At 45.3% G+C, this 12,540-nt stretch overlaps 1 protein-coding gene across 2 annotated transcripts in view; it reads left to right on the top strand.

Annotated features, from left to right (window-relative positions):
• The window catches only part of NRROS (negative regulator of reactive oxygen species), a 27,269-nt gene extending 14,729 nt beyond the window's left edge, over positions 1-12,540 (top strand). The window contains exons 1-3 of one of the 2 annotated variants that reach the window (XM_066620310.1): positions 5,932-5,983; positions 7,805-7,910; positions 10,280-12,540. In XM_066620310.1, coding sequence (XP_066476407.1) covers positions 7,821-7,910; positions 10,280-12,232 — 2,043 coding nt within the window. In that variant the 5' untranslated portion in view covers positions 5,932-5,983; positions 7,805-7,820 and the 3' untranslated portion in view covers positions 12,233-12,540. Of the gene's footprint in view, positions 1-5,931; positions 5,984-7,804; positions 7,911-10,279 lie in introns of those variants that run through there. The other variant, XM_066620311.1, reaches the window with a different exon arrangement.

Below are 12,540 nucleotides of genomic sequence, written 5' to 3'. Positions count from 1 at the left end.
CCCCCTCCTGCTCTGTTTACAGATGGGATGGGGCAGCAGGAGAGTGATTAAAGAGAACTCCAACACACACAAAGCCCAGCAAAAGCCCCTTTCCCCCCCTCACGCCTGACTCTATCAAAAAGACTAGTGACTCGAATCTTTTTGAGTCGTGAAAAGGTGGCTCAGTAACTTGGAAAGTGCCCCCATTATGACTTGTTTTCAAGTCAAATTGTGGGGGTGGAGACTCATGACTCGATTCAAGTCAACTGTATTGGATTTGCCCATCCCTGGCAAGGAGTTCCACATTCTGGGTGCCATCTTAGAAAAGGTTCGTTTGCACGTTACCTCCAAACTAGCCTCCAGTGGTGACAGATACACAAGAAGACAGATGCACAAGAAATGAATCTTGGGGGTGACCTGTTTCATATATGAGAGTCAGGTAATGCTTTGGTTTCCTGCTCTGAAACTATTCATGTTCAAGGTGATAACCAGGACCTTGAATTAACTCTGAAACAGTTTGGCATGTGGAGGTTGTTTCCATGAATTTCCCTGTGGCAACTGTTCTATATACAGGTTGAGTCTCCTTATTCAAGAGATGGATGGCAAAAATCACATTAAAGCAAATCCATTTAAAAAACAATGTCCCTTTGTGAGGCAATTTAAAAACAGCCTTGCTGGCCTTTGTGATGTAGGACAGTCATTAGGCAGACAATCCATCAATGTTTCTCTCCAGACACTAGGAAAAGCTTCACTCTGAGCCCCCAGGGAGGGGGGAAGGTTCACTTGCCTTGGAGTGAAGTTGTGCTAAGTGCCTGGAGAGAGAATGATTGATGAATTGTCAGTCAGCAGCCCTCTCTCGCATTAACGAGGCTATTGTTAAACAACTTTTTCCCTTTAATTTAAAGGGTCTTCTATCGCACTGAGATGAAACCACGGGTGAAAAATTCATGGATAATTAGTTATACCTGTAGTCTTAGCCCATTTTAACATGTACTGTACACTGGACCAAAGCATTGGTCTGAGAATACCACAGAACATTTAAAATATATGGCAGATGCTCATATATCACACAGGCGGTATTCTTGCATTCATGGGCCCTTGGTGGTCAGGGTCACTCCAGGACCTTTTGATGCCTGAGATGCTTTGACAAATGCTGCCCCTCCCCTACCTGGTGATGTGCCAGTCTCTGTTCCTCCCACCCCCTGAATTGGAAAAGGAAGAGAGGGGTGGAACAGAAGTGAAAGTGGTGGGCTAGAGTGTCAGAGTACTTTCACCCACCACTTGCCATACTTCCTCTTCTGCTCCAGCCCCCTCTTCCTTCTTCAAGCCAGGCAGTGGCAGGAGGACAAACAGTGAAGGCAACTGGGAGGATGAAAGCGAATGACCCTGATAATGTACTGCCAGAGGAAGCTGCCTCACTTGGCTTTCTGGATGAGCCAGCCCTAGCAGTAGTCTCTAGATATGCCTCTACATGAACTACTTGAGAAGTCTGAAGATTATGCTGACTCATAAAAGGGGTAGAAATGAGGCAACAAACAGCTTTAAATGGAGAGCTATTTAATTTATAGTAGGTATGTTACACCATGTATTACATGGTTAGCCATCTTGGTCAGTGAGTGTGGCTTCTTTGAAACACACATGGGTCTGTGGGGAACTTCAGTATAGCATTTTCACTTTTGCTAACCTTAACTTTGAACTAAGGGTAGAGTGTAGATTGATGACTTGCAGGTAAGTGGAAATTGCTATTTCCTATCAGTGGACTATCAGGGCATTGTGCTTGCCTGTAGTTTAGAAGAGGATTGGGGAAAGCTATTTTATGTCTAGAGACACAGGGCATCTTAACATTGGCTAGTGTGCCAATTCACTATTCAAAATGGATTTCACACTTGTTTTCTTCCCCCTGCAGCTCTACTTGTACTACTAAGTTGTTTAGAGAACTAGTAAGAAGAAAACTGCTGTTATGGACTTGAGGACTGTAGTGGCTGCCCAAGCATGCATTTGGTAATTGCTGACGGGCCCTTCATTACTATATATCTTCTCCCTTTCCTTTGGCCCAACTTACCTGATTGGCAGATGTATCTGTTTATGGACTGTACAATTTCAGATGAAGTGGGGTGTGTGTAAGATGCAGTGGAGTGTGTGAGTGAGAGAGAGAGGAGTGGCATTAGAGGCTGACCAAGGGCCCATGTGTCCAGGCCACCCCTAAGCCCTCAGTACCAGTGATAGTGCCCAATGGACTATCTGGGGGGAAATGCCATGGGGGTCCCAGAGCATCTGGGCACCAGTACTGGTATGAATGCTCTAAATATACAAATTGGTAAAAAATTAACATGACGAAAAGTTGAGTTCTAGACTTAAATTTATTGCTGGCTATTTGGGGCTTCAGTACTAGAAAAGCCCCAGATTCCGAGGTACAGTAAGACTGTGCATCTTTCCCAGTATCGGCCTAGACAGAGAGGTAAGAATGAAATGCCTGAGCTGCCAAATGGATACTGAGAATCAGATATTCAGGGGGATATTGCTGTATTTCAAAATGATCATGTGGTGGGTGGTCATGTCTGCCAAAGATCAACTATCTTCTAATGTGATGACCCAACTCTAATCAGTTGGGTACCTGACAGCTAGAATGAGGTGGCAAATGCTGAAGGCGCTGCAGATTTAGCAGCCTCTCTGCCAGTATAGGTGGGTTCCAGCAATCACACTGACACGTGGCTAACAACAACAGATGATTTAAGTAGGGTGGGTAACACAGAAAACTTGCAATCAGCTGGAAGTGGGATATAAAAACAGGATCCAAATCAGGCATTTTTCATCAGCCGGCTTGTACTTTTACTATCCCTCTTTCCCCCCACCTATATTGTTTGATTCCCATCACTTTTGGACTTCTAATAAACATTACATTTTGACCCTTGGTCTACTTCATCCATGTTCATAGGTAATCTGGTGGATTGTCATATCTCTTCACCTTGCAGACACTACCGTGGGCTTAATTTTTAATAAGAACCCCTGGGGTTCAGTGCTCTCCTGGGTGACTTTTTTCTCAGTTGACCCTCCTCTGCCTGGTCTCTGAAGCTTGGGATGCTGGCAGCTGATACAAACTATGTAGGGTTTTCTCCCATTCAGCTGCTGCTCCAGTCAAGGAAAAGTGGGGAGCAAGAAGGGTTGCGTGTGCACTAACCACTAGGTGCTACTCATCTTGGTGAGCTGGCCTTCTCTAGGGAGCCCCTTTCCATGACACCATCCATGATCCCCTTGTTAGCTTCCTTGGGTGGCTAGATAGTGGAGTGGAAGCAGTCGTTTTAAAAATAGAAAGCCAGAATACATATATATCTATAAATAAAATATTCAAATGAATGGTTTTATCTGTGTGTGTGTGTGTGTGTGTGTGTGTGTGTGTGTGTGTGTGAGAGAGAGAGAGAGAGAGAGAGAGAGAGAGAGAGAGAGAGGCCCCTTCGTCCCCTTCAGGCCCCTTTGGTAGTCCAGGTAGTTCGGTAGTCCTTCGGTAGTCCAGGAGGAATACACGGTCAGCCGCTGTGACGTGCTTGCCCAACACTTTGCAGATAAAATCGATTGTATTCGTCGCAACTTGGATGCCACATTGACAATGTCTGATGATGTCCCCTTGGCAACTGCTTGTCCAGTATTGTGGGATTCTTTTCAGCTTGTGCAGCCTGAGGATGTGGACAGACTCCTTTGGAGTGTGAGGCCGTCTGCCTGCCTGTTTGACCCTTGCCCAGCTTGGCTGATTAGAGCTGCCCGGGGGGGACTGGCTGAGTGGACGGGGAGGGTGGTCAACTCTTCTTTGATGGAGGGGACGTTGCCGCTCGCCTTGAAGCGGGCAGTGGTTCGCCCCCTCCTGAAGAAGCCCTCCGTGGGTTCCACTGTGTTGAATAACTATCAGCCAGTCTCCAACATCCCGTTTCTGGGCAAGGTAATTGAGCGGGTGGTGGCAACCCAACTCCAGAGGGTCTTGGATGAAGCGGATTATCTGGATCCTTTTCAATCTGGTTTCAGGTCGGGCTTCGGGATGGAAACTGCCTTGGTCGCCTTGGTGGATGACCTACGCCGGGGACTGGACAGGGGGAGTGCGTCCCTGTTGGTCCTGCTGGACCTCTCGGTGGCTTTCGACACCATCGACCATGGTATCCTTCTGGGCCGATTGGCCGAGTTGGGAGTTGGAGGCACTGTTTTGCGGTGGTTCCGCTCCTACTTGGAGGGTCGGTCCCAGATGGTGGTGCTGGGGGATGCCTGTTCGACACCCTGGCCCTTGAGGTGCGGGGTGCCGCAGGGTTCAATTCTGTCCCCCATGCTATTTAATATCTACATGAAACCGCTGGGAGAGGTCATCCGGGGGTTTGGAGTGAGGTGTCATCAATATGCTGATGACACCCAGCTCTATCTCTCCTTTCCTCCAGACTCCAGGGTGGCGGTTGAGGGCCTGGAGCGCTGTCTGGAAGCAGTGAGGATCTGGATGGGGGCTAACAAGCTGAAATTAAATCCGGATAAGACAGAGGCTCTCCTGGTTCGGAAATCCTCGATGCAGGTGCTGGATTATCGACTTGCTCTGAATGGGGTTGCACTCCCTCTGAAGGAGCAGGTTCGCAGCTTGGGGGTCCACCTGGACTCGCAGCTGCTCCTGGATTCCCAGGTGGCGGCTGTGGCTAGGGGGGCCTTTGCTCAGCTTCGGCTGGTGCGCCAGCTGCGACCGTACTTGGATCGTGCAGACCTGGCCACGGTGATCCATGCTACAGTGACATCGAGGTTAGATTATTGTAACGGGCTTTATGTGGGGCTGCCCCTGAAGACGGTTCGGAAACTACAATTAGTACAGAATGCGGCGGCCCGTGTGGTCACCGGAGCCAGGTGGTTTGACTCTGTCAGCCCGCTTCTCCGGGGGCTACATTGGCTGCCCATTCGTTTCCGGGCCGAATTCAAGGTGCTGGTTTTGACCTTTAAAGCCCTATACTGCTCTGGGCCAGGATATCTTAGAGACCGCCTACTCCCGTACAATCCGGCTCGCCCTCTCAGGTCATCAGAGAAGGCCTTTTTGCAAGTGCCGCCACCCAAGGAGGTCCGGGGGGTGGCTGCAAGAAATAGGGCCTTCTCGGTAGTGGCACCAACATTATGGAACTCCCTTCCCCTTGACTTGAGAATGGCTCCCTCTCTTGAGAGTTTTCGGCGAGGCCTGAAAACACTGTTGTTTAAACAAGCCTTCTGATTTCTGGCCTTCTTAACTTTTTATACATCTTTTAGTTTTACAGGCTTGATTCCTCGGTGCTCTGCTCTTTTACTCTTTTAATCTGACTACTGTTTTTATGGCCTCTGTAGTGTGTTTTTAAATGTTTTTATCTGCTTGTATTAATGTTTTTAAAATCTGTTTTTTTAATATGTTGTTAGCCGCCCTGGGTCCCGTTAGAGAGAAGGGCGGGATAAAAATAAAGTTTTTTTATTATTATTATTATTATTGAGAGAGAGAGAGAGAGAGAGAGAGAGAGAGAGAGAGAGAGAGAGAATTTTATAGTCATTTTATTCACTTACTAAAGTTATTGGAACTTCACTTAAACTCTTTTTTCTCATCTAGTGTTCCCAAAGCTCTGCTCCACTCAGAGGTTATTGACGACCAGTACTGTTGGGAAAGGAGCTGGTCAACCTCCACTGGGCCACAGTCACCGAAGATTAAACTAATGGTTTCACAATTTTTTTCTTCCTCTCACTCCCCTTCTTCTCGACTCCTCATTTTCAAGTGATTTGCCTTTTGGTGTGCAACTGCTAAGCACAGGGTGGGGTGGGGGTGGGGTGGGGAAGAGTAAAGCTGCTTGCAACTCAGTCTTTGATCCATGTGACTGCAGTTTCCGTTACTTAGTTCCTTCCGCAAGTGCTAAATTAATCTGGTGCGAAGCAAGAGAAAACAGCTAATTTTATTTTTTTTGAGCCATACTGAGAGATTGGAGGACAGTGCTGTTGCAGAATGAGCTGCCTAGAGCTGAGCACATTGCTCCAAGGGGTGAGTAATGATCCAGAACTTGGCTACATTCTTTCTCTTAAGTGGGGGCAGCTGATGGCAGCACTCAAATGATGGGGGAAAAGCAAAGGGACTCTACAATGCCCATCCACTTTTAGCTTAATTATGCCTCCTCTCTGGAGGCTTCTAAGAACAGTGGCTAAGGGGGCTGGCAGGAAAGGGTAAGGGGATGAGACCCCTTCCACTTTTCCCCTGATACTTAAAGTATTGGCTGATGGTGACCAAAGGGAACCATGCAGCAGTTTGTGTTTCATTCTGAATGCCCACACTGAAGAGGGCATCCTTAGTTGACAGCATGTGAGTGTATTGGTTTCATGCCATGTGCTTCGTATTGGAGTATGTGATGTAGGATTCGGTAACAGACCCTCAATCCAAGGGTGGTGCTGGACATGTGGAATACACAAAGTGATAGCTGTCTACCTGCTTTGAATAGTCATGGGGTCTTACACTTCAATGAGCATGCAGGAATCAAACTAGGAAGGAAAGCAGGTGGTGGATGAAGTAGGCATTAAGCTATGATGGGAAAGAAAATTACAGACACTGGGCAGGGCAAGAACTCTGGGTAGGCAATCTTGCTAGTCAGTGGCTGAGAGAGAAAGAAAATAATCTTCTAACCTGATGATCGATCCACTGAAAACATTGGATCTTGATGATGATGATGATTTGTATAAAGTATATGAATTTGCTCATTTATTACTCTTAAATATAGTTTTTGCAATATGTGCTTGACCAGAGGTGATGTGGAATGTTCACGCACTTGTGGAAGTGAAAACTTGAAGCATCTTCAATAGTATTGTATATCACTTCATAGCTTGGCGTTGCATGAACAAGGCTCAAGAAACCTTGGGTACACATGCTCCCTCCTCCCCTGTCTCCTTTCCTTATGCACTATGATCCTGGACCTCCAAACCTTGTTCGTGACATGCCATAGTTTTGCTGGTTCATCTGAATGGGCAAAGTATGGTTTGTTGTGCTTGCCTAAAAATGAGGCTCAGAATTGAGTTTGCAGGCACCACAAACCATAGTTTATAACAGTGGTTCCCAACATTGTATCGCTTGCATACCCCTTGGCAGCCCTTTGGCATTTCCATAAATTGTACCCTTCATATTAGCCCCACAAGGCATTCTAATGCCAGCCCCGGAAGGCATTCTAATACAGACCTGTCTTTCCTGCCATTATTCAATTCTTTTTCAAGTACCCCTAAAGGTTCTGGCAAGTACCCCTGGAGGTACGCATACCCCAGGTTGGGAACCACTGGTTTATAAGGATGAACTGGCAAACAATGGTTTGCTACAAACAAAAATTGGGAGGAGGGAGGGTGAAAGAAGAAATGCATGAGCCTGAGGCTCAGTCTTCAATATTTGTTCATATAACACAAAACCACAGATTAGAACAGACTCTTACATCTGAACAGACTCTCAAATTTGCTTGCTTAAATCTGTTTGTCTCCAGCATAAGAGTTATTTATAGTGATGAGCCTTCAAAATGAGACCCTTGAATCTACCCACTTTCCCTCCAAATCTGGCCCTAATTATGCTGTGTAGTGTACCTTTACAGAAGAACTCAAAATGTGGGGAATGCATATGCACTGCAAAGAGAAAATATTCACTTGCTGAGATTGGTGTATGGTTTGTGGTGGATCTGAAATGTTTGAAGAACAAACCTCTTTTGGTTAATACGATGTGTTACAAGACATTGGAATTATCCTTTCCTGTAAGCATGTAGTTCTTTCTATAATAAACGGTAGTAACAAAAAAAAGATAGAACAAGCCTTTTAAAATGAATGCTGTCTCCCTTTGCAGGAGTCCTGCTGTTGAAATGGCGTTATTAGCTCGGAGTATCTCCCTGTGTATCATTTTCATAGGATGGGGAAGCAAATCTACAGCTGCTCACAGTCTCTGCAAACTAGTGAGTCTCTGGAAATCCTAAATGTATTTCTTCTCTGTTGGATTTTGTAAAAAAAATGAAAAGATTCAATAAAAGGTGTTAACTGAAATGGTAACAGCTGGACCAGCATTTTAATCCTACGCTGGTGTTTGAGTTAAGTGTTGCAACTCCCAGATTCCAGGAATCACTAGTTTATCCTAAGAATCTAGGACAGTATTTTTCAACCACTGTGCCACGGCACACTGGTGTGCTGCGAAAGGTCTGCAAGTGTACCATGGGATTTGGGGAGAGGGTCATTTCTTAGTAAGGCCATTGGGGGATGTGAACCCCCCACCAGAAGGGCAGTGTGCCTTGTCAATTGTCAAAAAACTGATGGTGTGCCTTGACAATCTTGGTGCCCTGTCAGTGTGGTGGGAGATGAAAAAGGTTGAAAATCACTGATCTAAGATGAAAAAGGTTGAAAATCACTGGATGTTCAACCATTCTATTTGTCTTTTCATTTTAGAAATATTTCAAGAATTTTCCTATGACCTGGACTTTTTTAAAAATGTGGTTGTAATGTAATGTGGTTTCATCTTTCGCTTCCAAGGCAGTAAATTTTATTTGTTAAAAACCACTAGTATCTCATGTCAAGGCACAACTCATGATATGAGTTTACAGAAAGATCAAACAAGAAAGGAACTGTACTCATGGAAAGCAATAACATTTCTGGTGTAGTGGTCACCATCACAAGAAACTTCAATATCCTAGATCAGTGTTTCTCAAACTGTGGGTCAGAACCCACTATGTGGGTCATGAGTTGATTTCAGGTGGGTTCCCATTAATTCCAATATTTTATTTTTAATATATTAGACTTGATGTCACCATGGTATGTGACTGCACTGGGGAAATGTTACACATCTGTACTTTTAACAGGCCACTCTGTATATGCTTTTAACAATGATAGTAAATAGGACTTACTTCTGGGTAAGTGTGGGTAGGATTGCAACCAAGGATTGTTAAAAAATTTTCCTGCTTGATGATATCACTTCTGGTGGGTCCTGACAGATTCTCATTCTGAAAAATGGATCCCAGTGCTAAAAGTTTGAGAATCACTGTCCTAGATTAATCTGGATCTGAATTTTCCCAGTGCAGTAAAAAAAAGAGGGAGACTCTCTTGGCTGAAAATGCACCATAATCTAATAGCACAATCCCTTTTAACATGTTGTTCAGATATGCATGGTTAATTTAAAATGAGGGATAGAAATCTAAGCTATACAGTTCCCAATAAAGGGGGAAAAAAGGATAATATCGATTATGGCAGTTTGTTTGCTAACACAAAACTGCTGGTTATTTAGGGTCAAACTAGATGTGATGTGATAACCATGTGTATTATTCATGTGTCTAGCCCAGAGGTTCTCACACATTCAGCACTGGGACCCACTTTTTTAGAATGAGAATCTGTCAGGACCTGCTGGAAGTGATGTCATGACCAGAAGTGACATCATCAAACAGGAAATTTTTAACAATCCTAGGCTGCAATCCTACCCACACTTACCCAGGAGTAAATCCCACTGGCTATCATTGTTAAAAGATTATACATAGTAGCTTGTTAAAAGTACAAGTCTGTACATGTTCCCAAATGCAGTCACATACCATGGTAACATCAAGTCTAATATATTAAAAATAAAATATTGAAATGAATGGGGACCCATCTGAAATTGGGGACCCACCTAGTGGGTCCCGACCCACAGTTTGAGAAACACTGGCCTGGACCACATAAAAAGCAGTGGGGAGGTGTGTACTCTATACAAGGAAGGGAGCAAAACCTGCCTAACCCTACTTATCTTGAAGCAATTTTCTCTCACTTTATTCACTTCTAGTGTTAGGGTAAGGGAAAATGGCTTAAAGCAGTGGAGCGCAGCAAGTTGAGGTGGGAAAGGGGAGAAGGGGTGTAGACCTATGTACATTTCTTCAGAAGTAACTCAATGAATTATATTCAGTGGAACTTACTTCCAAGTAAGCATGCATACGAGTGCACCCTTGGTTTCCCATCTCCGTGCACTCCTTCATAGGATCCTGCCTCTGCTTTAATATGTGAATGAGGTAGGGATATGAACAGCTTTCCTATCATGTCTGGTATGAACCTGATGATCCAAGTGGGGAGGGGAGCAGATCATTGCAGCTTGGATAGAGGTGGTGGCAGCAGACTCAGGGTAAAAGGCAACCCAAGTCTACTGTCCCCTTGAACTTCTCAAAGTCTACTTCTGATGCAGCCCACCTCATGGATGGGCCAGCAGTGTGGCTGAAAGGTGAGGAATAGCTGGTGAAATCATGTGAAGCATTGAGAACTGTTGAAAGCCTTTGTAAATGCTTGTTATGATTATGTATCTACTTGTTTCTTGCTGCAGGAAAAAAGAATTGCAGATTGCAATGGAAGGAGGCTGGGCTCCATCCCAGCAGACTTGCCTTCTGGAACAATGGACCTTTTCCTGGATTCCAATGTTATACAGACACTAAAAAATGCTTCTTTAGCACCATATCAAGTCCTACAGAGCCTCAGCCTGTGCAAGAATAGGTTGGAGCTCATTGAACTTGGGGCCTTCCTTGGCAGCAGAAGTCTTGTTAGCTTATCTGTGGCCAACAATGCCCTCTTTTTGAATTTTTCTGTGACAGCAGCTGCTCTATGGACTTTGTCCGACTTGAGGAGACTGGACCTATCTGGAAACCAGCTCACTGAAGATATGGTTGCTACCCTGGTTCAGCATTTGCCCTCTCTAGAATCTTTGTTGCTGGCCCAGAATGCCATCATGAGACTGGATGACTCCCACTTCAAAAACCTTCTCCATCTGCAGAACCTGGATTTGCACCAGAACTACATCTTTGAGATTGAGATGGGCACCTTTGAAGGATTGCGAGGGCTGCGGCAGCTTAATCTGGCCTACAACTATATGCCCTGCATTGTGGATTTTGACCTGACCCAACTCCAGGTGCTAAATGTTAGCAGCAACCTCATAGAATGGTTCCTGGCTGCAGAGAATGATGACGTCTTTGAACTAGAAACACTAGACTTGTCTCACAATCGGCTGCTGTTCTTTCCACTGTTGCCCAAGCTAAATAAACTGCAAACTCTACTGCTAAGGCACAATCAGATGGGCTTCTATGGCAATCTTTTCAATCATTCTGAAAGCTCAGTGAAAATGCAATTCCTGGATGGCAATGTCACCAACATCACCACCTTTAATCTCTGGGAAGAGAACAGGCCTGGCAACCTCTCTTCCCTGAGCTTTCTGGACATGAGCTGGAACCAGTTCTGGTATTTTCCTGACAGGTTTTTTGAAGGGACAGCACTCCTAACTCATCTGAATCTCAGTCACAACTGCTTAAAAACATTGCAGATGCAGGAGAGGGAGTTACTAAACTCTCTCATTGACCTGGACCTCAGCTACAACCAGCTTTCGGATCTTCAGGTGAATTTGGGTCCTGGAGGCACCTTACCCAATCTCCAAAGGCTTAATCTGAGCACCAACAGACTGCAAAGGTTGCCAGCTAACATTTTTATTCACACACCAAAAATCACTACAGTTGACCTCAGCAACAATCACATAGAGATTTGTGGCCCACATGCAAGTGTCACTGGTGCTGGAAGACCCAGTTGTGTTGAAGTCAGTAGCACTGGATCCCTCAGGAATCTTTTCTTGTCTGGTTGTGGTCTAGCAGTGCTGGGCAGCCATGTGTTTCAGGGGACCTCCCTCAAGCATTTAGACCTTTCTAACAATCACAATGTGCTCTTCCATGGGTTGGGATCTCTGCAAGATGTTGCACAATCCCTACAGGTGCTCTCACTCAGGAACACTAGTCTTTCTACTGCAAGGGCAAATATGGACTTCTCTGCCTTTGAGAAGCTGATCAACCTGGACCTGTCTGAAAACTCTCTGACCAGCTTTCCAGAATCTTTAGTAGGCCTGCAGCTACACACTCTAGATCTCAGGAGAAATTGCCTTCACACCCTACCTCAGCAACTTGGAAAGACCTTGCAAGTGATCTACCTCAGCCAGAATCCTTTTGACTGCTGCAAACTGGGATGGTGGGATACCCTTCACCGCCTTGGCACTGTACACATTGCAGACCAGAGACACATCACCTGCAACTACTCCTCCACATTCATCAGTGCAACAAATCTACCTGACTCAGTCCTGCAGAATTGCCCATGGCTCACACCAGATATGGCTTTGCTGTATCTGGTCCTTATTCTTCCTACCTGCTTGGCCCTCCTGGTTGCCATTGCCCTTGTCTTTCTGACTTTCAGGCAACACATTATGCAAATGGTGAAGAGCAGGTACAGAAAGTCTAGCTCATATTGACTTTGGGGTGGTGGTGGGAAATCTCAAGCCACTGAGTCCCAGGAAAGGTTACAAGCAGGATGGGGAAGCTTGACCTGTCCTCTTAGGTGCTGCAGTTACAGATTCCACCAAACTACAGTGTGTGTCAGTGCTGTACATGGACCTGCCCAGTCAAATGTACTGTATATACAGTAGTGGACAGGGATAATGGCACAATATGCATGCAGTTTGTATGGAAAGATGCGGGGTAAGGTGGTAATACTGTACAATTTTACAACTGGAAGAAAAAGGCTTTGCAAAGGAAGAAAAATGTAAGAGACTAATGCTGA

Source organism: Tiliqua scincoides, chromosome 3, assembly GCF_035046505.1.
Source record: "Tiliqua scincoides isolate rTilSci1 chromosome 3, rTilSci1.hap2, whole genome shotgun sequence".
In the NCBI taxonomy this organism is placed as follows: domain Eukaryota; kingdom Metazoa; phylum Chordata; class Lepidosauria; order Squamata; family Scincidae; genus Tiliqua; species Tiliqua scincoides.
Note: the sequence above shows the minus strand (reverse complement) of the source record. Positions and strands in the feature narration are given on the sequence as shown.